We start from the raw sequence: 25,813 nt of genomic DNA, 5'->3' as shown, positions 1-25,813 counted from the left end.
CCAGCATATTTTGGGTTCATTTTAAGCAAGCAATACAGTAATTTTTATACAACAGTTGAGTTAAATAAAACTACCCAGCACGTTGGGCAAACATTTAACCCAACCGCTGGGTTAAAACAACCCAATTGCTGTGTTTGTCCATTTTCCAACCCAACTTGGGTTGTTTTTAACCCAGCATTTTTTAGAGTGTACCGTTAATATTATTTAATTGGTGCAACTTGGTATGGTCAAAACAGAATTTTCACATAACAATAAACAAAACCAAAAAAACATGCCAATTATTCAAAATCTATACATCAAAATATTAAAACAGAAGCAAATCTAGTTTAATAACCACTAATAATTGCCAATTAATCTGTGATAACTGATCTAAACGCACAGTTCTTTGGTGACAAGGGCATGGGAAATGCTGGTCTGCTAAAATCAACTAAATCTATGAAAATCTTTAAAGCACAGTTAGAGTTTATTAATGCACAAATGATGTTGAAATTCCAGTACAGTCATGATGTTGATGTATGCTATTGAAAATTCTACTTGTCTATAAAAATGGAAGGAAATCTTGCACTTTTCCCATAAGTTTCCCTGAGAAAATAAAATGGATATGTTTGATTGTTAATACATTTTTGTTGTCTTTCTGGACAACATACTGCTTATTTGATTTCACTTTATTGAGTTTACATTCACATTTATAGAGTTCAGTTGTGTGTACTTTAACCAAACTGCATAAGGATGAGACAAAGACTTGATTAGGTCACCCTGTCACATCAACCCCAAGAAAATCATTTGCTACCCTTCTTTCTTTCCTGTATCTAAGCAACGCTGGCAGATCGGTAAGGGTGGGTTCAGAGAGGAATGAGACCCTCACATAAATGAGATGGGTTCGAACACAAAGGGGCAAGCCACCGGTCCCTCTTGAGTGTCTCTATGCATGATGCGGGTCAGGGACCACTCTAGCTACACAATCTGGGACTATCTGCTTTAAAAACAAAAAAGGAGGGGTGAGATGTTAATAGACTGAAAACCACATAAGCATTGACCACAACAGGTTATATCACACAATGGACACAAATAACAAATGTTATGATGCTCATGCTTTCCTTACCTTGCAATGCCTCTTAAGATGCATAACCCTTCATCATGATGTATTCTTAAAACAGTTTTTGGATGTAAAGACACCCACTTCTCCTCCTCTCTGGAATGTAAATTTCTGCAGGCTGTTGTAGATGTTGCACTAAATGAACAGCATTCAGCTTCCATATGATTATTCACATGAATTCTCTGTCGGTGGTCGTTTCCAGCGTCCACATAGTACGCTGATGCAGATGTGCACTAAGGTTTTGTCCTGCTGTGCGTTATTTTATCGTCTCTAAGCCCTTGGATAATGTGCAACAATGTAATTCTCACAATGCTGCGTGTAGTCCGTGTGTGTTGCCCCCCTCCTCAACAAGACACCCTCACCCCACATTCTCCAATCTCGTTTTATAGTCTACTTGGGATATGTAGTTTTTTAAATGATTTATCACTAAACTGCGAACCGTTATTTTGCGCGTGTGGCTACTCAAGTGACTTACCAATACATTATTTCTTATGTATTTATATACACAACACCTGAAAAGTGGTGTGCGGTGGTGGCAAGTGTTTCGTGCGAGTCCTGCGCCTTTTTGTACTACATTTCCCATAATGCATTTGGAACAGATGGTATTCACAGCAGACCGTGATTGAGGATGTTCGGATAATAATACCTATCCATAAATTCAATCTGTATAAACTATATAAACTATATTTCTCGTATATTTATGTTTGTTGTTACGCCTAAATGTCCTGAAAAAAACTTTTTGCACTAACAACAGACACATAAATTACATTTTATGATCTTGAGATGCGGTAGTACGTAGTAGCATTCAGGGTGTTATTTTTCCTCGTGTATTGTTTAAATACGTGGCATTATATATGCAATGAATTCTCAATGTATATTCCAGACAAGTCCCAGTTGATGCACGGCTGCCGCCTTGTGGAAATGCTTCATGCACTACAGTGATTGCGCCACTAGTGTAAACTTTCGAACATAACACACTTTTTAAACTCATTTTATTTGGTCATAAATGATAGATACAATTATATCGCATATGATTAGATCAACAAATCGTTGCGTTAGACGGAGTTTGTGTCAGGTCTCTTTTGCTTCAACCTCAGATACATTGTGAATGAATTATACAGAATTGCTTCGTGAATTTGCACAAAAAGGGAGTGACTGAGATATATCGCACGGGTTCTAACAGTAGGCTACTTTATTGCCATGATTATTTAACATATAATATTGCCAATGCATCAATAAAACACAATACAATGACAGGAAAAAATAAAAAAAATAGGTGTCAGCCTACATATACAAAATATAAATAAATAGAATTAAACATGATAAAAACAGACTAACATAAACATAAACTTAAAACATATCGCCCTTATTAGCAACGCCTAAATATCATAGGCATATGTTGTTGTAAATATTTATTAAAAAAAGAAAAAGAAAAAAAAGTAGCTATATAAATTTGGTCATCGTTTTATACTGTAATGGAAAGAATGAAACATTTTGCTTTTAAAAGTGTCTGGTTATTTTCTGGGATTTCCACAACCACAGTGCAAACCTTTTCTCTCACGCACACGCACAAAGTGAGAGGGAGTTAACCTTCTTTTCTGAAGAAAATGCTTCCGATTTAGAAGACCACGTTGTATTTAAACAGACTTTTATTCTTTATTATAAACCCGATGGCTTACAATGGCTGCCAGATTTCACCAAAAATATCATGGTTAGATCATAAAATACTATAGTAATTTATAGTGTTTTTGAACCATACTATAGTAGTATACTGTATATATTATAGTATTTACAACACTTTGTTAATGAATGCTACAGCATACTGTAATATTAACTATAGTGAACTGATAAACTGTAATAAATACTTTAGTTTTTACTATAGTAAACTGTAGTGTATTGTAGTATAATATACCCTATAGTTGTAGAAAACTTACAGTACTGGGTAAAGTAATTTGTTTATATAACTAAAGTTGTTATATTACCACAGCAACTATAGAATTACCACAACAAATTAATTCAAGTACTTTACTATAGTATGGTTCAAAAACACTATAGTATTTTTTCACCTGGGATGGGACCTGCTCCAGACAGTCTAAAAAAAGCTTTTAGAATTGTTCGCTTACTTTGTTTCGCTTTTTGGACATTGGTCAATAACACGTTACCAGTTTTATTGTAGTAACAGTGACTATCAACTATGTTACCTCGGCGAAAATATGGTTACCGTGGTAAATCCATGTTACATTTAAAAATCCGTGGACGCAAGCATAGCGTTGCTACAGTCTGCTGACTCGATGTAAATGATTTGTTTATACGAATATATATATATATATATATATATATATATATATATATATATATATATATATATATATATATATATATATATACACACACACACACACACACACATAAATAAATACGAAAGAATTAAATAACATTATATATATAAGGTTATTTAATTCTTTCGTATTTATTTTAAGATTAAGATCGACCTCAAAAAGAGATTTGGTAGAAACATGTTATAATAAAATATATTTCATGTTATAATAAAATATATTTTATTATAACATGTTTCTACCAAATCTCTTTTTGAGGTCGATCTTTACTCTCAGGCATGTATTCGGACAACACTTGTATGCGCCACAGAACTAGGAGGCCCTCTGTCGTTCCACCGCCGTTTGAAATAACGAGCGACCAGGCCAATGAACAATATAAGTTTCTCATCTGATTGAAATCTACAACATCCTGGTTGCTATTTCGGTAAATATTTTTCATACAATTCCCGAATAACCCGTATTGCTTAATCATACTTAAATCTGTGTTCATAAATTATAGTTACAACCTTTATTTTCACAATAAAGTTCGTTAGCCGAATGGCTAATGCTGAATGGACTGACTACCGCTTACAATTTCAAGTGCCGTAAGCAGTAGATAATTATGTGTTACATAAAGTACGGTTACAAGAACACTTATTTAATGAATTGTTTTTTTTAATGCATGTTGTAACTCGACGGACGATCTAAACTCTGTGAAACTCTGAACTTTCACAATGCAGTTTTCGTTTTGTCTTACATAAATGTGGCATGACTTGGTTCTAGTAATATGAATTGGAAATGTTTACCCTAAATTCTGTTTGTAATGCCGTAAATATTTAATTTCCGCACACCAGCATAGTTCTAGTAAACAAAAGCCCATAACTGGAATGTAGTTTGTAGTTATGCAGTGCTAAACCTAACGTTTCTGTGTGTGTAGATGGAATAAACACTTTTTTGCCTTGTAACCACAGTCATTTTGCTGCCTTTGCCTTTAATTTCATTGTTTACTTTGGTACTTATACAATCTCTTTGGGATTTGCTTGCAGGTGCTGGTTTAGCTCTTTGTCCTGAGCCTCAGGTCCAGTGACAGCAGCCATGTTTCTGTACAACCTGACTCTGCAGCGGGCAACTGGCATCTCCCATGCCATCCATGGCAACTTTTCAGGTATATCACAGAACAACAACACTGAGTCAAGAGTAGTGTGCTTCACTTATATTTTGTTGGAGAAATTATTGTTGTATCAAATTTGACACTGAAGTACTGTTTTCTTCTCTATTGTGAAGTAAATCTGTGTAAAACGACTTCTCAAACAAGAAAAATGTCATTGGAAGTTATTTTGATTAAACATTATAATGGCACATGAACTTTTAATAATATGTACTTGGAAAAACCCTTTTATAATAAATTCTGCAATAACCCATTAAAGAAACAAGATTTGCCATTTTGTCTCATGGTGACTTTAAGCATGAAGTTTAAATTCTAAATGGTGTTTCTCTTTCACTAGGAACTAAGCAGCAGGAGATTGTTGTTTCCCGTGGGAAAATCCTGGAACTGCTGCGTCCTGATGCCAACACAGGGAAGGTCCACACGCTGCTTACTATGGAGGTGTTTGGTGTCATCCGGTCCCTCATGGCCTTCAGGTTGACAGGTGGAACTAAAGGTGAGCAACTTGATTCTAATAGTTGTTTTGCAAAGTTTGTATGTACAGATTTGAATTATGGATCTCATCCTGTAATTTTAGACTATGTGGTGGTGGGGAGTGACTCTGGCCGTATTGTGATCCTGGAGTACCATCCCTCCAAGAACATGTTTGAAAAGATACACCAGGAGACGTTTGGCAAGAGTGGTTGCAGACGTATTGTACCAGGGCAGTTCCTCGCTGTGGACCCAAAGGGCAGAGCTGTTATGATAGGTAAAAAACAGAGGCTCTGTGTAGTGAAATGCAATTGCAGTCAAGCAGGATTTTCATATGTAACCCATTTTCTCTTTTTAACTATCCATGTTTTATATTCCCAGGTGCCATTGAAAAGCAGAAGTTGGTATACATCCTGAACAGAGATGCAGCTGCCCGCCTTACCATCTCGTCCCCTCTAGAGGCGCATAAGGCTAATACACTCGTCTACCATGTGGTTGGTGTGGACGTGGGCTTTGAGAACCCCATGTTTGCCTGCCTGGAAATGGACTATGAGGTCAGAGTCATTCTTGAGAGATGATCAAGTGCATGGGATCTCAATTCTGGCCCTCGATCCGCTTTCCTGCATGGTTTAGCTCCAGCCTTGACCAATTCACGTGTCTGCTTCACTCTAGTAATTATAAAAACATTGATTAGCTTGTTCAGGTGATTTTGATTAGGGTTGGAGATAAAATCTGCATCACATTGGACCTTGAGGGCCAGAGTTGAGAACCCTTATTCTAGTGCATCGGCTGGAGCTTGAGCAGTTCTCCCATAGGGGCTGCAGGATGACTTAAAAGTAGTTCAAATAATAAATTAATACTAATATATTGAAATAATTTGAATTTGATTTAAATTAAATTAAATGTTTAAATGTGTTAAATCAAGATGAAAACTGAAGAACATACAGTTCAAACTCACAAAGAATCACAAAATTAATTTTGGTTAACTTAATATATCAATATATATATATATATATATATATATATATATATATATATATATATATACTCAGTTTCTATTAATGAAGGTTTTTTTTTTTTTTTTTTTTTTAGCTGCCCTGTCATAATCACTGCAGACATAACTTTATAATAGTCTGTATTGAGGTCAAATATTGTGTTTTGGACAATGGGGGGCCTTTGAGTCAAAAAGGTTGAGGTGTATTTGCATGTTTGTCAGAAATGATGAATATCTTCATGTCTCTTCTCTGACTGTTTGGTGAAGAGAATGTTTTGATATCTGATCTTCATGGACTTTGCAAAGTTTTGCTTTCAGAAGAGAAAATCTAGCCGAGTTTTTGTATTTTTTATTTTTTTAGCTGCCCTGTCATAATTACTGCAGACATAACTTTATAATAGTCTATATTGAGGTCAAATATTGTGTTGGACAATGGGGGGCCTTTGAGTCAAAAAGGTTGAGGTGAATTTGCATGTTTGTGCTACTTAATTTGATCTTAGTTTTTCATGGTTTTACAGATACCATCAGCTGGGTGACATATGTCTCTAACCCATAGTGTTAAATGATTTTGCAGGAGGCAGATAATGATCCCACCGGCGAAGCTGCGGCAAACACCCAGCAGACTCTGACCTTCTATGAGTTGGACTTGGGCCTCAACCATGTGGTGCGCAAGTATAGCGAGGCACTGGAGGAACATGGCAACTTCCTCATCACAGGTTTTGACCTTACATAATGTCAAGATAGATTTACTTGCTAGATAAGGATTCACAAGATTTGTTGCAATACTTTCAGCAGAACACTTTTATCTAACACTTGTTTCACCTGTTTGAAGTGTGATTCTCTCACTATTGCATAATGCACTTCTTAAAGGTTTCAAGTCTAATTTTTTTTTTAAGTAATTACTTTCATTCAACAAAGATGCATTATTATATAATAAAATATATTACAATATAAAATATATATATATTCATCTGAAAGCTGAGTAAATAAGCATAAATTAGCTTTCCATTGAATGTGTGATTTGTTAGGATTGGACAATATTTGGCAGAGATCCAACTGTTTGAATATCTGGAATCTGAGGGTGCCAAAAAATTGAAAAAATCGCCTTTAAAGTTGTCCAAATGAAGTCCTTAGCAATGAATATCCATTAGGGGTGTAACGATACGCTCAGGTCACGATACGGTACGTATCACGATATTTTGAACAAAATGAAACTGAAATTCAAACAAGATTTATTAAAAAAAACATGAACAAATTTCAATAATTTTCCTTGTTGTACATACAAGATCACATTTCAATAAAATAAATAAATATAAAATTTTAATAAAAACCTTCTGTATTCAAATTAACAGTTGAATAGGGCTGTCTGTCACTGAAAAAAAAATGTTAAATTTAACATGAACTTAGAATTATGAATAGGGGCCGTTCACATATCGCGTCTAAAAACGCGTGGAAGGCGCGGCCGCACCGCTTCTCCTTCTTTCCAAAGCGCTTGCGCTCCTGTGGCGTCGGTCGTTGCTATGCAACCATGAACTGAGCTCTCCAAGAGGATCAGGATGTTTCTGCAAAGGATAAATGATTTCTAGCCCTTGCATTAGTTTTACTACGAGATATATTGATGGAGATAAGATATAAAAACCACCATGAACAGCTATGATCAGCTATGATCAGCTGTTCGGCTGAGCTTTTGATGTTTTGTTACGGAAAGGCCATAGCTGATCGGTTGATTCTTGTCACACGACCTGCGGTGCGCTTGCGGCATTCTGAGAAGTTGAGAATTGCATGCGCGTCGCGACCGCGTTGATCCCATTATGAGCGCGCCTGCCGCCCGGCTACATTTGAAAATAATAACTGACTTGCACGCGGAAAAGACGCAATATGTGAACGGCCCCTAACTTAAAGCAAAGCATCGCAAGCGTCTTTTGCTTTTCTGTGAGCACAGCTATTGCTGTGCACTGCGGTGAAAGAAAGCCACGACTTTTCTCACGCGACCATGCAAGAGACTGACATGAGAAACGTTTAAACCTGCTTGCAAGATTCAATGTGTGCCCGAAACACTTACTGAACTAGAGAGCTGATTGAGACACACCATCTACGATAAATCGTTACACCCCTAATATTTATAGTAATTTAAAAATGTGGTAGCATTGAATCTGGACAGGAAGGATAACTCTGGGAGTTGGAAGGGGTGTGTCGCGATTCTGCCTTCTCACATCGCGATACAGGTTCGTGGACCTGCGTATCGCGATTTCGGTTTCATATCGCATATCGTTACAGCCCTAATATCCATTAACAAAAATAATTTTTTGATATAGGATATAAAGGATATTTGATACTTTTTGTTGGAAATTTACAAATTATCTTCTTGGAACATGATCTTGACTTAATATCCTAATGATTTTTGGCATAAAAGAAAAATTGATAATTTTGACCCATACAATGTATTGTTGGCTATTGCTACAAATATACCCTTGCGACCCTTGTGACTGGTTTTGTGGTCCAGGTTCACATTAGTTCTTTTAAACTTTCTATTTATAAAAGAATCCTGAAAAACACGTTTCCACAAAAATATTAAGCAGTTCAATGACTGAAGTTAATTAAAAGTGTAATATTTCACATTGTTAGTGTTTTTACTGTATTTTTGATCAGTTTATGAGACTTCTTTCAAAAACATTTAAAAATCTTATGGATCCCAAGCTTTTGAACGGTGTTGTAGATTAAAACTAATGTTCTCCAGTGTGTTGTGTCAGAAATGATGAATATCTTCATGTCTCTTCTCTGACTGTTTGGTGAAGAGAATGTTTTGATATCTGATCTTCATGGACTTTGCAAAGAAAGTTTTGCTTTCAGAAGAGAAAATCTAGCCAAGTGTCCAAGTTTGTGTTAATCTGACCTTTTCCTCTGTTTTTCATAGTTCCTGGAGGTTCGGATGGACCCAGTGGTGTCCTCATTTGCTCTGAGAACTATATCACCTACAAAAACTTTGGCGACCAACCGGACATCCGTTGCCCAATCCCACGCAGGAGGGTGAGTTTGTGTCGTCTTCCCCTTTGCATCACTCTGTTTGAGCACAATACACTGAACATCAACTTGAGGTGTCTAAACAGCAGCTTGTACTGCTATTAGTATTGAAATGATGAGCTTTTCATGTCTCTTCTCTGACGTTTAACTGGAGACACATAAAGACCTCTGATCATGATATTCATTTTGGACCTTCATATGGTTGTTTAGTTATGTCATTGTGTTTACAGAATAGATTAAACACAGATGTGAGATGTGACCACAGCGCCTTTCTCTTTCTCTGCATCTTTTAGAATGATCTGGATGATCCTGAGAGAGGCATGATCTTTGTCTGCTCTGCCACCCACAAGACCAAATCCATGTTTTTCTTTCTAGCCCAGACAGAACAGGGCGACATCTTTAAAGTTACACTGGAAACTGATGAGGAGATGGTGAGCATACAGAACAAAAGACCCTGACTGTGTCACCTCTTTATTTCATGGACATATAGAGGTTTTTCAAGCAAGTGAAACTGTAATTGCACTCAAATACTTGTGTTCCATTTAAAATGGAAAGTTTCTAACTTCCTACTTTGAAAAGTGCAATAAAATACCACTTGAAGGTGGAGTTGGAAACTTTTGACCCAGGCTTTGAAGAAATATGGGTATATGACATTATCTGAACACAATGTTGATGCTAAACGTTTACTTTTAAGTAAATAGTATTCATTGAACAAAGTTCCTTCATTATACAATCTTAAAACCATTTAAGCAATTGTTTGCACTGCAGATAAGCGTGTGTAAACCACGTAAAAAAAAAAAACTGCTTAATTGCACACCTTCAAAACAAATCCCATATCTGACTTTGAATCAAATGCAGCATAGCAGATTTAGTAATGAAACTCACAAGTAACTGCAGTAAAGTGAATACTATAATATAACGTTAAGTGTTTCAATGAACCGGAGGGAGATCTGGTCTCAAAATACACACAAGAGGTGGTGAAATGCTGGAAAGTGATATGTTATCTGTTTGGATTACATATTTTCTGTTCATATTTTAGGTGACGGAGATCAGGATGAAGTATTTTGATACCATCCCAGTGGCCACAGCCATGTGTGTTTTGAAGACTGGCTTCTTATTTGTTTCTTCAGAGTTTGGAAACCAGTAAGTCACTTCTATCTTACACATTTTGTCATTCACCTAATAATAACTGAATACTTCTAATTTGGCATTTTCACCAAGCTTCCGTTCAATAAATAGCTTACAGATAAAAAGAGGGTGGAATGTGAATCTGATAAAAAGAAGGTGGAATGTGGGAGCAGTAGTTTCAGTTACACAACTTATGTTTAACCTGAAGCTTTTCATTAATCTGCACTGTTGGACACATTATTCTTTGGAAGTCTGAATCTAAAATATGTTTTGTTTTTTAGCTACCTGTATCAGATTGCCCACTTGGGTGATGATGACGACGAACCTGAGTTTTCTTCTGCCATGCCTCTGGAGGAGGGAGACACATTCTTTTTCCAACCTCGTCCCCTTAAGAACCTTGTGCTGGTGGACGAGCAAGAAAATCTTTCCCCTATCATGTCCTGCCAGGTGTGTGAATGTGTATTTTGCAATGAAGTGTAATAAATGTGAAATCTGATGTTCATACTCAAGCTGGGAGTTACTGATGGGAAGTGGCATTACAAGTTGGCATGAGAACATATGTTTGGGAATGAATGAGTGCTTGTATGACTGTGCAGATTTGAACTGCTTTTTTTTTTTTCTAGTTACCAAATTGCAAAGTGTTTAGTCACACATCAGTATGGGTAATTGAGAATGGAAATGCTTCAGACTTTTTTTCCCTCTTGTGTTTTCTGATGTAATGATGGAAACTGATGTCTCTATAAGAAGTGTTAAACCTACAGAATTTTTTATTTTTATTTTTAAATTATACTGTAGATTGCTGATTTGGCTAATGAAGACACCCCACAGCTGTATGTGGCCTGTGGCAGAGGACCCCGATCTACACTGAGAGTTTTGAGACATGGACTGGAGGTTTGTGATGCTAGGTGTCACATTTCTGTGGCAGCTTTCACAACATAGTTGCAAAATGGAAATTTGACACCCACTGTATTAAAGAGGACCTACGCAAAACCTATGCGGTTTTACAGTTCCGATTCTAGGTTTTTCCAGAGGCTATTAATGTTTCAATGTGTTAAAGTGCATGCTTTTTTTTTTTTTTTTTTTTCAGGTGTCAGAAATGGCTGTTTCTGAACTGCCTGGTAACCCCAATGCTGTGTGGACTGTCAGGAGACATGTAGAAGGTAAAAGATCTGCTCACGTTGAGCATGTGCTTGGTCATGAACTATGTAAAACTGTTTTAAATGATTTTCTGCAAACGTTTCTCTGTTTTAAAAAAAAAAGAAAAAAAAAGGTGGTGGTTTTGACACGGTGCTATTAAAGTCACTTCTGTGAAAGGAAGGAAATGTAGTAATGCATTTAAACCTTTTACCAACAAGTGTCTACAACAAGAAATGTAATTGTACCATATTGGCTTCCCAGAGTCCTGCAGGACCACAATAATTTCTGGGTGCTCAGTTATTTTTGTAAGATTAAAGGGCTTACATGCATAGATGAGTACATTCTAGGTTCTCTAGGGTTGGGTACAGAGCAGACATGTTCACAAGTCCCTGCGATCAAATCAAGTCTCAAGTCTTTGAGGTCCAAGTCAAGTCTCAATCTTTAGGGGCCCAAGTGAATTCTCAAGTCAAGTCTTTGTTCTGTTTTTATCAATATCTTTTTTCAGGTAGTTATTGTAATTTAAGTGTATTTAAATATGAAAACAGATTACTTTCACTTTAAAATTGCCTAATAAAGCACACAAAATACTACTTAAATCACTATTACTTTCTAACTTTATACCATTTAGAACCACCGCAAGGAAAATTTGTAAGTGCTGTGTATTTTGAGCTATATGAAGCTTGCCGTAGTTTGTTGTAGATCTCAAGCAGTGCTTTAAAATGTAGTCTTCCAGTGAGCACCGGCGGTAACAACCTACGTATAGACAAGTGTTACAGTAAACAACACAATGAACAACATTTCTATCTGTGTGTCTCATTTGTGATGAGGCAATATAATAACGCACTGTGACTTAGCAAACTGATCTGTGGAAATCAGTTGGACGGACAGGGTCATAAAATGCATATGAAAGTGTTCGCCCAATCCAGATACAAATTAACTTGGTAAATCTGGATATTATATGCATTATCAAATTTTTCAAAAAGTTTATTGCAAGCTTAACAGAAGTTTTCTAATGGATGATGGATTTGCGTGCCTTCAGATGCGTCACACGCTCAATGGCTTGGTGTGTTTAAAGATGATTTGTGATATTCTCTGCTGCAGCACATATTTGGGAATGAATGAATATAGTAAAATGTGGTGTTTTGTGCTGTCATGTGGGGTAGTAAATAGAGAATGTAATCAGGAATGCCATGCCAAAAGACTGTCTCTGTCTTCAAGTCCAAATCAAGTCTCGAGTTAGTTGTTCAAGAGTCCAAGTCAAGTCGCAAGTCATTTATTTTTGTGACTTAAGTGTGGGTTTCCATCTCTGGTACAGAGCTCTGTACTTTTAAAACCATTTTTTTTTTTTAATCTCTATTTTTAAAACTTGTTACTACAGAAGAGTCGAGTTTTAAATAGGAAAAATATAGAAACTCTTTGGTCTTTTTTTTTTTTTTTTTTTTTTTTTTTTTTTTTTGAATGAGATGCTATTGGTCTCATCAGATTCAGTGAACTATGCTAAGCTATGCTAAAAGTGGTACCGCCAGACCCGGAGATTGGCTCAATGGATTCGAAAACGGTAAAACTCAACTGTTTAACTCTAGGGGAGTTGGAAAATGAGCCTATTTTCAAAAAAAGTTGTGTTTCTTTTAAGGGCATCAACTGAATTGCGTCTTTACTACAGAGTACTGATTCACATTAAATTTAAAAAAAATATTTCGGAACCTGAGAACTTGAGAGTAAGGTACGTTAGAGATAGACTATACGACGTCACCACTGCAACTTGTTTAAACGACACACAGGGCAATGGCTAAACATTCTGAAGTGTGGTTACATTTCACAAAACTAGATGCAGACAACGGCATTTGCAATATGTTCATAATTTGAAACACGCTTACTCCAGTCCATATATGATCCGTGTTGTGAGCATTGTAAAAGGGTTGGTTCACCCAAAAATGAAAATGTCATTTATTACTGTCGTTCTACAAATTAAGATATTTTTGATAAAATCCACTGACTCAGTGAGGCCTGTATTGCCACTAAGTTAATTTACACTAGTACCTTTCTGAGCACTTAAAGACACATTTAAAACAATTCATGTGAGTACAGTGGTTCTACCTTAATATAAAGCGACGAGAATACTTTTTGTGCGCCAAAAAAACCCAATATCGACTATTCAACAACATCTAGTGGTGGCCAATTTCAAAACATTAAAGACATAACACTAACTAACCCTTTTATCTCATTGAAGTGCTCCGTGCAGAAACCGCTCTCATGCATGCTCCGCATGTTACATACTAAATATTGTCACAGTCATATTTTCCATGTGTTTTTAGTCAAACTCCAGCTATGACAGCATTGTTGGGAAAATAAAACGCTTTTGTGCTACTGTGTTGAGGAAACAGACTCATGGCACATGTACAAACACAAAACTGAACAGCGCAGGTGAAGAACAGCACGAAAAACGGTCTTTCTTGACCCTTTTTTTTTTTTTTTTTTTTTTTTTTTTTTTTCCTCCCCTGCTGAAATAGATGTTTTTATTATTAAACAGAGTAAACTCCCAAACCTGGTACTGAATTTCAGGTACCGATTAAAATGAACAGTAACTAACCCTATCCCCTTGAAACATTAAGGTCAGTTTTTCAGCATGCTCTCATTTAAAAGGCTTTTCACCAAGTCATATTATACTGGATCAACAACCTACAAGGACATTTGCTTGGCATGCACACCGTAAGTTGGGCTTGCAGGAACTGTCACTGTCTGCCAGATATTTCTCTGAAATCATGTGATTTGCTATTAGGTTATTTGGCTTGTGCATGCAGCTTGAGCTCTGCAAGGTTTAGATTGTGGTCTGTGTACTTCAGTGTTTAAGGGGAATAGTTTCATTTTGACTAGTCTTGAGAGTTAAACAAATAGTGCATAATGGTTTCATTTTCAAAAGGGCCTTGTTCACTGTTTGTTTATATACCGTTACAAATAGAGATTTTGGAATATTTCAAAATGTATCACCCGAATGTATTTTAGATTTTCTGTCTTATGTTAAGTTGAAATGTTTTATATAATAATATAAATTTTATGGATGATATTGGCCTTTGTGTTTGCTATGTAAATAACCATGATGCTAACATGCCTAAAAACTTAATAAACAAACAAACAAAAAGATTTTAAAGAGATGGTTGACATAAATTGTCATTTGCTCACACATGAACAAATTACTTATAGGTTTGGAATGACACGACTCTTTTGTTATCTTGTATTGGTTTGCTTTTATGGTGCAAATTAGCCCATATGTGGCAAAAGTTTACAAACCAAAGAATTGTTTGAACATTGTGGGTTTCCTGTTCACAGATGAGTTTGATGCCTACATCATTGTGTCATTCGTTAATGCCACCCTGGTGCTTTCTATTGGAGAGACTGTGGAAGAAGTGACAGACTCTGGCTTCTTGGGCACAACACCCACCCTGTCCTGCTCATTGCTTGGGGAAGATGCACTTGTGCAAGTGAGTGATGTCTCCCTGACCTACATGCATGCACAATATACCAATGAACCTTTTCTGTTTGCTTGTTAAATAACTCTGATCTCTGTGTTCTTGCCCAACAAGTAGATTAAACAATTGTTTATAAAATGTTCCATTATTTTAACATTCAAATGGGTTTTGTTTTATTTGCTGGGTAAAGGTCTATCCGGATGGGATCCGTCACATCCGTGCGGATAAGAGAGTGAATGAATGGAAGACTCCAGGGAAGAAAACAATCGTCCGATGTGCTGTCAATCAGAGGCAGGTGGTCATTGCTTTGACCGGAGGAGAACTGGTCTACTTTGAGATGGACCCGGTATGTTGGTGGTCATTTATCTTGAATTGTAACCTGAATTTTCATCCTTTTGTTTGATTGTCTTTCCATTATGATTTCTCTTTACAGTCTGGACAGCTGAATGAATACACAGAAAGGAAAGAGATGTCTGCAGATGTGGTGTGTATGAGTTTGGCAAATGTGCCCCCTGGTGAACAGCGCTCTCGCTTCCTGGCTGTTGGATTGGTGGACAATACTGTCCGTATCATCTCCCTGGATCCATCCGTAAGCTACTTTTTGCTTATCTATTGTCTGTTGATTTGGGCATCAAACAAGGATTCTAGTCACTGTGCCTACTTGCTAACAATCCCTTGTGTGAAGTGTGTAATCTCTTTGTTGCACAGGACTGTCTGCAGCCATTAAGTATGCAGGCTCTTCCGGCTCAGCCAGAGTCTCTTTGTATTGTGGAGATGGGTGGAGTAGAAAAACAGGATGAACTAGGAGAAAAGGGCACCATTGGCTTCCTGTACCTCAATATTGGCCTGCAGGTTAGAAACTCTCTTGCTTGCTCTGGGTTGGTAACATAAAGGTTTTATGTCCATTCCCAGCTAGTGGTAAAATAGGAAATTGGTCACTTTTCCATGCATTTTTGTGTATTTGAGCAAATTTGAGCAAGGCATGCTCCCCTTTGCTTCTGTTTTCTCGTTCTCAAAAAAAAAAAAAATCTTAAGTTGCCTAATATAGTATTTATAAGTGCAGGGCTGCTTCAACTGCGGTGACTCCTTTATTTCTGCTTTTCCATAAGCGCCACCTACTGTCAGAGTGAATTTGCATTTTCATTCAGCCAATCTGCTGTTTTTGACCAATTATGTAAAACATCTATTTAAACTGTAAAGTTGTTTAAATCATAGTTTTTTTTACTGTCATTTTACCCTTTAGGGTGTTACTGTAGAAACTGACGTTGTTTCAAAAGAATGCTGCTACCTAAATGTAGTTCTATTCTAATATCAGAATTTTCTGAAATTTCTACTGCTAATTCCAGGAAATCTAGAAAAATTCCACATACCCATTTTCTATCCCTCTGGAGGCATATACAAGAATTCTCCAGTCATTTTGTCTGCTTATACCCCACCCCTTTCTCTCTCTTTCAAACTCTCATTCAGTTCTGCTTGCATCCAATCAACAACCGATGGATAGAATTACTACCTTTTTTTTTTTTTTTTTTTTTTTTTTTTTTTTTTAGTCAGTCTTATAGTAATTTGTTTTATCTTCACTTCAATAGCAGGCACACTTGAGCACAACTCTACAACCTAAAAAGGCAAATGGGGTACTCTGTTCTTGTGCCTTTTCTTTGCTCACCATAAACATCACAAGATCACTTTAGGTGTGCCATTTGGATCAAAGACTTTGAAAGGAAAACAAAAGAACTGCAATGTGACTCCCTTTCCTGTTATTTGATGGCATGACTTTCCTGGACATTCCATTGCCACTTACATAATCACCTCTTTTTTTAGAATGGAGTGTTACTGCGTACCGTTTTGGATCCAGTGACTGGGGACCTATCTGACACTCGAACTCGGTATCTTGGTTCTCGTCCCGTCAAACTTTTCAGAGTCCGGATGCAGGCCCAAGAAGCTGTGAGTCATGTCTGCATTTTATATCTGTTGCAGTGTCGCACAGCTTGCCAATTTACTGACCATCACGTGACCTTTAACTGTGCAGGTTCTGGCCATGTCCAGTCGTTCCTGGCTGAGTTACTCATACCAGTCTCGCTTCCACCTGACCCCACTGTCATATGAAACCTTAGAGTATGCTTCAGGATTCGCTTCTGAACAGTGTCCTGAGGGGATAGTTGCCATTTCCACCAACACACTGAGGTAAAATCATGCACTCATACTGTGTATACAGTAAATAATCTGAACTTTGTAAAACTTCACAGGTTTGTGAGAACATTGTCAAGAATATTGTGGATGGTTTCATAGTCATTTCCTGTAGTTGGTCCTTTAATGTGTGGTTTATAATTTCATAATTGACCACTGATTTGATGCTCAGATATGGCTTTAGAAGTAAATGAAATGTGCTCAAATTAAACAAATGTTGGTCCTAAAATATGTCTTCAATATAAAATATGAGCTGGACGTGATTGTTTTGGTGAGATTAAATGTTTCCTTTAGTTCGCGGGTGGTTAGCAAATCCCAGAAGTGTGAACCTCTCTTCCATGAATGGACAGAATTACTTGTTTTGATTAGCCATGTAGTGATCCACTAAAACTGGTTAAACATTTCCCTTTATTTTTTTTATTGGAGGTCTGTACTCATTGCCCTTTTTAGCCAGAGACCTTCTCTTTTATATCTAATGTTTTTATATACGTCACCGCCGCCTAGGTTAACTGCCATTTTATCAGTACAAGCCTGATTCTGTCGAATTTCAGCCAGGAAACAAGAGGTTTTGGCTTCCCGAATGTAGTAATCTTTAACTGATGTCTGAACTTTCTTTAAATTGACTGCATGCCTGTCTTTCCTTCTCATCCCTTTCTCCCTCAGAATTTTGGCTCTTGAGAAACTGGGTGCCGTCTTTAACCAGGTGGCATTCCCACTGCAATACACGCCTCGTAAGTTTGTCATCCACCCAGAAACTAACAACCTGATCCTGATTGAGACAGACCACAATGCCTACACCGAAGCCACCAAAGCCCAGCGCAAGCAGCAGATGGCTGAGGTCAGTGAACCTGGTCTTCACAGGGCAACGTTTTGAAACAACGCTTTTGTTGTTTTAATGTTCTCTGGAATTCCTCCTTTCTCTCCTGTCTGACTCATGCACTAATTTTCCCAATCTAATCACTGTCTGACACAGAATTTCATTGCTTTTTGTCGGAAGTTGTCAGTCATGTCTATTTTGTGGCTACCTCATCATGGCATATGTTTGCAAGGGTAATTCCACCTTGATGAGCCGTAAAAGTGACAAGTACTGTGAATTGTGCAAGCCTGTGGTTACTGTGTTGGTCCCTCAAAGATAAATCATATTGATGCTGTCCTGCCGATGTTTGAGTCTAGTCCACAACTGTGGTGTAAAATGACTGCTTCTGAATGTATTGCTTAACATGAAGTTCTCTTGTTTATCTGCAAATTGTCTCAAAAAATTCTTATATACACTTTGTGGCCAAACGTTTGTGGACGGCCCCTTATAATTAAGGGGTTTGGTTTGGCCCTTTAATTCCAGTGAAGATGAATCGTAATGCTACTACATAGAATGAAAATGTTGTGCTTCTAAAAATGTGGCAATAGTTCATGGAGGGCACTGGTCTATTCCAGCATGACAATGCCCCATGCACAAAATGATTTAGTGGTTCTGGTATGGAAGAACTTAACTGACCTCCACAAGCCCAGACCTGAACCCCACAGAACTCCTTTGGGATGAATTTAAACTTGGTGACCTACACCAAAGCCTGAGCTCACTGATGTTCATGTCTGAATGGTAGCAAATGTCCCACAGCCATTTTCCAACTTACAGTGATATGCCTGTTAGTAGCTAATTGATGCCAATTGTTTGAAAATTAGGTACTAAACCAATTAATGTGTACACTTATTTTTAGCCATATAATGCATCATATAAATTTTTTTTTCTGCTCTACAGGAAATGGTGGAGGCAGCAGGGGAGGATGAAAGAGAGCTGGCTGCAGAAATGGCAGCAGCTTTCTTGAATGAGAACCTGCCAGAAGCCATCTTTGGGGCACCTAAAGCAGGTTCTGGGCAGTGGGCTTCACTAGTACGCATGATCAACCCCATCCAGGGCAATACACTGGACCTGGTGCAGCTGGAGCAGAACGAGGCAGCTTTCAGGTAAGAAAGTTGAATTATGGATTAAAGGGGACATCGGACAAACAGTATTATGTGGACTTGCACATATGCACTACCCTTGCACAACTTTTTAATCAAAACTTTAAAAAAGTGAAAAAGTGACCAGCGTTAAGCATGTCGCACCTATTTCTCTGATCTTATTTTCTCTTTTTGTGTATCTTTTGCAGTGTGGCTGTATGTCGCTTTTCTGGTGGAGGCGATGACTGGTACGTGTTGGTGGGCGTCGCCAGAGATATGATACTAAATCCGCGCTCCGTTGGTGGAGGATATATTTATACCTATCGCCTAGTTGGAGGTGGGGACAAGCTGGAGTTTTTGCACAAGGTGAATGGAACAGGAAATGACTTGATATGAAACTACTGATTGGTCTCATCTGTTAGCTGGGGGCTCAGGAATGTGGAATTCCCCGCAAATCATTAAATGTGCCCTAAAATCCATTTAAGCTTAGCAAATCACAAAATTTAACTTTATGGTGTAGGAGTTTAGTCCACGGCCCCAAAATGCATGTTTTGAATCTTTATGGTCCAGTTAAATGTTTCATGATGCTTTGATCAAGCTGCATATCAAAACCATATGTTAAAAGGTACATTTCTGATCAACTTGCTCTAAAACAAGATTTGAAAATAAATTAAGACGTGGGTTCTGATTGACAGACACCTGTGGAGGACGTGCCCTTGGCTATCGCTCCCTTTCAGGGGCGAGTGTTGGTTGGTGTAGGCAAACTCTTGCGCATCTATGACTTGGGAAAAAAGAAACTACTTCGCAAGTGTGAAAACAAGGTGAGGAGTTACAAAATACATGTTTTCTGAGAATTTTTTTTTTCCTTAAAGCATTAAACAATGTGAGAGTCATGTAAATGACGCACTGATCTTGTACTTGCTGTTGATGCATAACCACATGAAAAACATTGAAACAGACGTTTAGACCACAAAGTTTGACAGTCGTTATAGGGTAGAGTACTTCACTGCAGTGTTCAAGTTGAATCAGCTTGCTGACAAGTTTTTCTCACACACAGGCATAACCAAACAAAACTAAGTGGAGAAAAAAAAGTCTTTATAGAAATTGTAAATTATTTTTGTCTGTCCTTGACCAGTTTTAAAAGAGGTACAACCTGCTAAACAGTGTTGACTGTGTCCTTTTCTTATTCTTGCAGCATGTTCCTAACTTGGTGACCGGCATCCACACTATTGGCCAGCGTGTTATTGTGTCTGATGTTCAGGAGAGTCTATTCTGGGTGCGCTACAGACGCAACGAGAACCAGCTCATCATCTTTGCTGACGATACATATCCTCGCTGGGTCACGACTGCCTGCCTGCTTGATTATGACACCATGGCTGCCGCGGATAAGTTTGGAAATATCTGCGTTGTGAGTGTTGTCACCAGAACTTTTAGACCAGTATCACAGATGTACCAGATACTGTTTGCCAAGTCAACATAAACATTCATTTTCAGTTTTTTAACATCTAATATATTGACGTGTTGTATTTTATTAGCAGTTGCAATGGAGGGAGAAAATGCACATGTAAATTGTACTAATTAAATAAATTGAGGTGTCATCTGTATACATTTACAACAGAAGTAAACTGCATACTAATTTCATACCAATTTTTTTTTTCTTTTTTTTTTTTTTTTTCAGGTCCGCCTGCCCCCCAACACCAGCGATGATGTTGATGAGGACCCCACAGGGAACAAGGCATTGTGGGACAGAGGCTTGCTTAATGGAGCATCACAAAAGGTAGAAGTTTCTGCTACCCTCATTATTACTCAATACCTCATGACCCACAGGTCCCGGAAATTGCTAGCAAGACCTTTGGCACTGAGCTGTCCTAACCGCTTGTTTCTCATTGTTTTTGTCTGTCTGGTTGGTTTTGCGGTTGCTGTTCTCCTTGCGCGCACACACAGACCTGCACCCCAAAACATTTGGCTGGAGTCCATGCCCTGCTCTGGTTCTGAAACCTCAGCAGCAAATCTTGTCCTCTCGCCAGAGATCATTATGTGCAGATTAGTAGCATGGAAATGTTTAGGTGGACACAAGGGAAAGTCCCTATTTGCACACCAATGACTTGCGTCTAGCTTTGACGGACATGCCTAAAGCATGTGTAATCAGGACAGAGCTGGACTGGGTGGGTTGGCATAAACATATTATTGTGGTATGTCAAGGGATGCACAATATATCATGACCATATCAGTTATCAGCTGATAGTAGTATTTTTGTTTTTTCTGTCGTTTTATTTGTCATGTATTAATCATATTGGCTATTTATTGGCCAATGTTGGAAATCTCTCATTTCCACCTGTTCAACATCAGATAAAATTTTGCCGTAATCTAGTGCTAATTAGAGTGGATACTGATTATGGCTGATAGATTAAGATATAACCTTTTAAGATTGCTATCTCTTTAAGAATACTTTGTTTAACAGCATATCTTAGTTCTATTTTGGTGTTGCGGGAAAGCTGTATGTGTTCATACATTAGAATCATATTCATTACTTTAAAAAGTTTACACAAGGTTTACACTAAGTAACCAGTAACGGTTATTCATGCTTAATACTTTGTTTATCAAATCCTGTTTCAGACCACACACAGACTCTGTGACATAATACTCCAAAAATCCTTTAGTCATAGCTCTCTGGTTGGAGGCAAGCTCAATTGGATGTTTTTAAAGTTAATAGCTTAAAATCTAAATTTACACACCCTAATTAATAAAATGCATGTTCTTGGTTTTTGAGTGATTTTAATATGTAGAGGAAAAAAATGTCCTTATAATCTTTAATCAAGATATACTTGCTTTCTCTTGTTCTTTGATTAGGAGTGGTTATCCATCCATCTGTCACATCCGTTTAATCGCTCTCTCTAATAACTGCATTATTCTGCTTATCAATGGCTCAAGCCTCCTTTACTAGCTTTAAAATGACGTTTTAGAATTGGCAATTGAGGCTTATTTCAGAGGCATCGATTCTTTAAAAAAAAAAAAAAAAAATGAATAGGCCTATAATGCATATTAATGTACTGTTTTAATGTAAATAAGGTACTCTTATAGGCTGTAATATAAAAGAAAAATACTTCTGTCTGATGTTTGGTTTTTTTTTTTTTTTTTTTTTTTTTTTTTTTTTGCATGAATGAGAAAGTGAAGAGTGGGACGTGCCGAGTTAAGAGCAATAAACCACAGAAAAGATCTCAATGCGTTAATGCATCAGTCGCATCAACTGAAGCACGCACACAGAAAGCAGTCTCTCAAACAGCATGCAATCCTGAATTTAGTTCTCTTTAGCCTTTTTTTTTGCGCTTGAACACTCAGATACACAATTAGTTCAAGATATGTCTTGGCGAGTATTAATTTAGTCGTTATGGCTTAAGTGAATGTAAACTGTTGGGGGGGGGTCTGTTGTGTAACATTATATTAGATCTGTGCATTAGGTCTGCTGCAATTATTGTTAAATGACAAAAGAAAAGAGGGAATCACTCCTTGACTGAATAACTTTTGTAGCTTTAATATAATAATCGTATAATATAATTAATACACTAAAGACTATGCAGTGACTATTTTTACATTTGATAAGTAAGAAATAATACAGAAATTGAATAGTTTCTGTTAAATAGATATAAAATGAAAGTAAACCACTGGTAATTTATTGTATTTGTTCTACTGTTATTTTCATCTTCGTTCGTATTTTTAATAACAGATAGAATAACGAACTATTGTGATTATTAATGCAATTATTATTAATAAAAGACTTGGAGGAAAAGATGAATTGCTTCATAATCAACGTTGCCCTCTGAATCGTAATCAAATCATGAGGCAAGTAAAGATGCACACCTCTAATATGATATATGGAAGTGAATTGCTTGCCTGTGACACCAAACATGCTTCTCAAGGCCCATTTTAATCCGTACCTGTTGTCTTTCTTCCCTGTCACTCACAGGCTGAGGTGATTATTAACTATCACATAGGAGAGACTGTGCTGTCCCTCCAGAAAACCACCCTCATCCCTGGAGGATCAGAGTCCCTGGTGTACACCACGCTATCAGGAGGCATTGGCATCCTGGTGCCATTCACCTCTCATGAGGTACAGTTCCTTAAAGTGGAAATAACCAGAAATTACGTAAGAGTAGTCCTAACGTGCAGTGGTCTTTCGTAAGTCTAAAACCACTGAAGCAGAAGAGGTGAAGGCCTCAGATCAGGGCTTGCATTCAGGCCATCAGAGTAGAGACTGTGACATGTATGGTGCTACTTTAGTTATCAAACACATTAAATAACTAATGGAATAAAGGTTGGCAGTATTTTAATTTTATGATTGAATAAGGTTTTTATTTGTGAAAATAAAATGTACGTCTCATCTGTCTTTAGGATCATGACTTCTTCCAGCACTTGGAGATGCACATGCGCTCTGAGTTTCCTCCACTGTGTGGTCGTGATCACCTCAGCTTCCGCTCATACTATTTCCCAGTGAAGGTAAGGACCAACATACAGTTAATATATTTGACAGCTTTAGTATTAACCAGGGATGGCTCGATACCCCTTTTTATCTCTGAAACAGATGCCGATACTGTGACCATAAGTATGTGCAGATACCTAATATGGCATTGGTATTTGCAGATACTTAAAAGGGACCTATTATGCTTTTTTACATTTTCAACTTTTTTTGTGTAATGTAGCCGTTTGAGCATGAAAAGAGTCTGTACTGTTTCTAAACTCTAAAACGCGTCTTGAATTGTAGTCTGGAGTTATCTTACGGGAATAAGGTGGGCGAGGCCTGGTTGAGTTGTTTTAGTAGTTAGTGTTAACTTGCAGCTCCTCTCCATACACAAAATAAGGTGGGCCAGGCCTGGTTGAGTTGTTTTAATAGTTAGTGTTAACTTGCAGCTATGGTAAGGGGCATAATATTTCAGAAAATGCTTAAAGCGGTTGACCAATCACAACACACTGGTACAGCAGACCAATCAGAGCATGTTGAGCTTTTTAGATGGAGGGGCTTCATAGAGACAGGAACTAAACAGAGCATTACAGACAGACTTGGAAGAGAGGTGTTGCAACAAATGTGTTTTTTTTTTTTTTTTTTTTTTACATTTAAGTATGAAAACCTATAGTTTTTAGAGCACAAAGAGAAGAGTGCATTGCATTGCATCTCTTCAGCAGTTTACTGAGCTTTCTTCATCAGGGTTTTAAATTCTAGTTACTCTGTGTGTGAATGGCGCATTTCGTTGTTTGCTCTCCAGTGCTCTCATCTAACAGACACCCAGTAAACAGTACCACATCATTGAGAATCACCAAAAAACTCCAGAGAAATACAGTCCTTTTTAAACAACCACAGACGTTTATGTTCAGACTATGCATAATAATGGGAAGATTGTAACATCGTAGAGATTGTTCTTCTGAGAATTGGATTGCTCCTGTCTGACCATTACTTAATCCAACAAAGATGGTTTGTATCGGACCAATACCGAGTATTGGATCGACCGTATTAAAAGGAGTTTTTAATTCATTCTTATTATCCACTTACACTTAAATGTAGTATCTTAAAAGAAATAGTAACCAATATACCATTACTTTACAAAGACTCAGACTATTTAAGTCACTTATTAGTCATTTTTCTCATTGACTTTGCTTGTATGCTTCTAGAATGTGATCGATGGAGACCTGTGTGAGCAGTTTAACTCCATGGACCCCCATAAGCAGAAGAGTGTCTCTGAAGAGTTGGACCGCACACCTCCAGAGGTGTCGAAGAAACTGGAAGACATCAGAACACGCTATGCCTTCTAGTGTCTTTACATCTGGCTGGAGCACCATGAGAAAATCAATATTTTCTCCGGACTTCCCATGGCTGTGGTCTCAACTTTTCTACCACAAGTATAGCAACATTTTGTTGACAGCTGAAGGAAGCTTCCCCTTTAATCGGGGCCAGCTGGGAGCCGTCACAGTCCCAGTGGTCATTGACCTTGTCCTGCATGAAATGACTGTTGGTACTGTACTCAGTACAAAGCATCTCGGTTTTTAGTTCTTGCTGAGTGGTTGCAAATAAAAAATATTTTTGGAGTAATGTTTTCATGCATAAGGCTACATCAGCCTGTATACAATTGTGGCTTTTATTTGTATAGACTTAAAGTCTATTACTAATTTTGCAGCTACCACAATGCAAATTAAGTCCAGCTAAATCCACATTTTATTGTATGAATCAGTCTGCATAAAACATTCTATCATTCACTTTTTGAGTATTTAAATTGTCTCCTTTGAACGTTAAAAATCTGTTCCCACTCTTGTAAAAACGTTGTAAAATAGCTTTAGTTTTTGTCACTGTGGAAGCAGCAAATCTGTTGTGGTTAATTTTTTTTTTTTTTTTTTTTTTTTTTAAAGAGTCATAATCATCCAAACCTAAAAAAGAAAAAGTGCTGTTTGTCATGAAGTGTGAAAGAATTTGTAAATAAACCTTTTTTACTTTCTCATGCGTTTCCGTGTCACAAGACTTGCTGTTAACTGAGCTCACAGGCAAAGCAGGTTTTCACTGTTTTCCTAACCTTTTTTTTTCCTCTTTTGAGTAGAAGTCCCATAAAGCTTTTGTATCTCTTCTCGTGACGATGAGTCATTTTGTGTTTGCCTTAAATTTAGTCTTCAGTCATTATTCAGTCTTCAGTCATTAAAACATCCAGTCTTGAGTTTCACATAAATGTGAGTCAGGCTTCATCTCCTTAAATTCACAGAATATTAAGCAGTCATTGAAATCTTTTGGAAACATTTTTCATAGATTGCTCTAATTACACTTGACCTGACATCATACTAAAAGTTTTATTGATCTGAAGCAAAACGGCATATTGAGATGACTGACGAACACTGCCAGTGCATCGCACCATTCTCTTGATGACA

The 25,813-nt window shown here is 37.4% G+C and overlaps 1 protein-coding gene, 1 long non-coding RNA gene and 2 other non-coding genes across 4 annotated transcripts; 3 read left to right on the top strand and 1 right to left on the bottom strand.

Annotated features, from left to right (window-relative positions):
* Positions 1–444: 444 nt before the first annotated feature.
* On the bottom strand, positions 445–1,708 carry LOC125253696. The gene is made up of 2 exons (XR_007181525.1): positions 1,103–1,708; positions 445–976 (listed from the first exon to the last, which is right to left on the bottom strand). It is a non-coding gene; the product is annotated as an uncharacterized LOC125253696 (long non-coding RNA).
* Positions 1,709–3,700: 1,992 nt separating this feature from the next.
* sf3b3 (splicing factor 3b, subunit 3) lies at positions 3,701–25,393 on the top strand. The gene is made up of 27 exons (XM_048167781.1): positions 3,701–3,856; positions 4,458–4,576; positions 4,917–5,072; positions 5,154–5,324; positions 5,429–5,601; positions 6,616–6,757; positions 8,956–9,068; positions 9,356–9,493; positions 10,102–10,205; positions 10,472–10,637; positions 10,986–11,081; positions 11,278–11,350; positions 14,655–14,806; positions 14,985–15,140; positions 15,228–15,383; positions 15,503–15,646; positions 16,613–16,735; positions 16,821–16,975; positions 17,642–17,816; positions 18,732–18,937; positions 19,123–19,279; positions 19,609–19,734; positions 20,109–20,321; positions 20,592–20,690; positions 22,878–23,021; positions 23,303–23,407; positions 24,575–25,393. Exons 2-27 carry the CDS (start codon positions 4,507–4,509, stop codon positions 24,713–24,715), a joined length of 3,654 nt encoding a protein of 1,217 aa, XP_048023738.1. The 5' UTR covers positions 3,701–3,856; positions 4,458–4,506; the 3' UTR covers positions 24,716–25,393.
* On the top strand, positions 6,257–6,334 carry LOC125254882. The gene has a single exon (XR_007181790.1). It is a non-coding gene; the product is annotated as a small nucleolar RNA SNORD111 (small nucleolar RNA).
* On the top strand, positions 8,785–8,862 carry LOC125254881. The gene has a single exon (XR_007181789.1). It is a non-coding gene; the product is annotated as a small nucleolar RNA SNORD111 (small nucleolar RNA).
* Positions 25,394–25,813: the final 420 nt, after the last annotated feature.

Source organism: Megalobrama amblycephala, linkage group LG19, assembly GCF_018812025.1.
Source record: "Megalobrama amblycephala isolate DHTTF-2021 linkage group LG19, ASM1881202v1, whole genome shotgun sequence".
Taxonomy (NCBI): domain Eukaryota; kingdom Metazoa; phylum Chordata; class Actinopteri; order Cypriniformes; family Xenocyprididae; genus Megalobrama; species Megalobrama amblycephala.
This window is presented reverse-complemented; position numbering and strand designations above follow the sequence as displayed.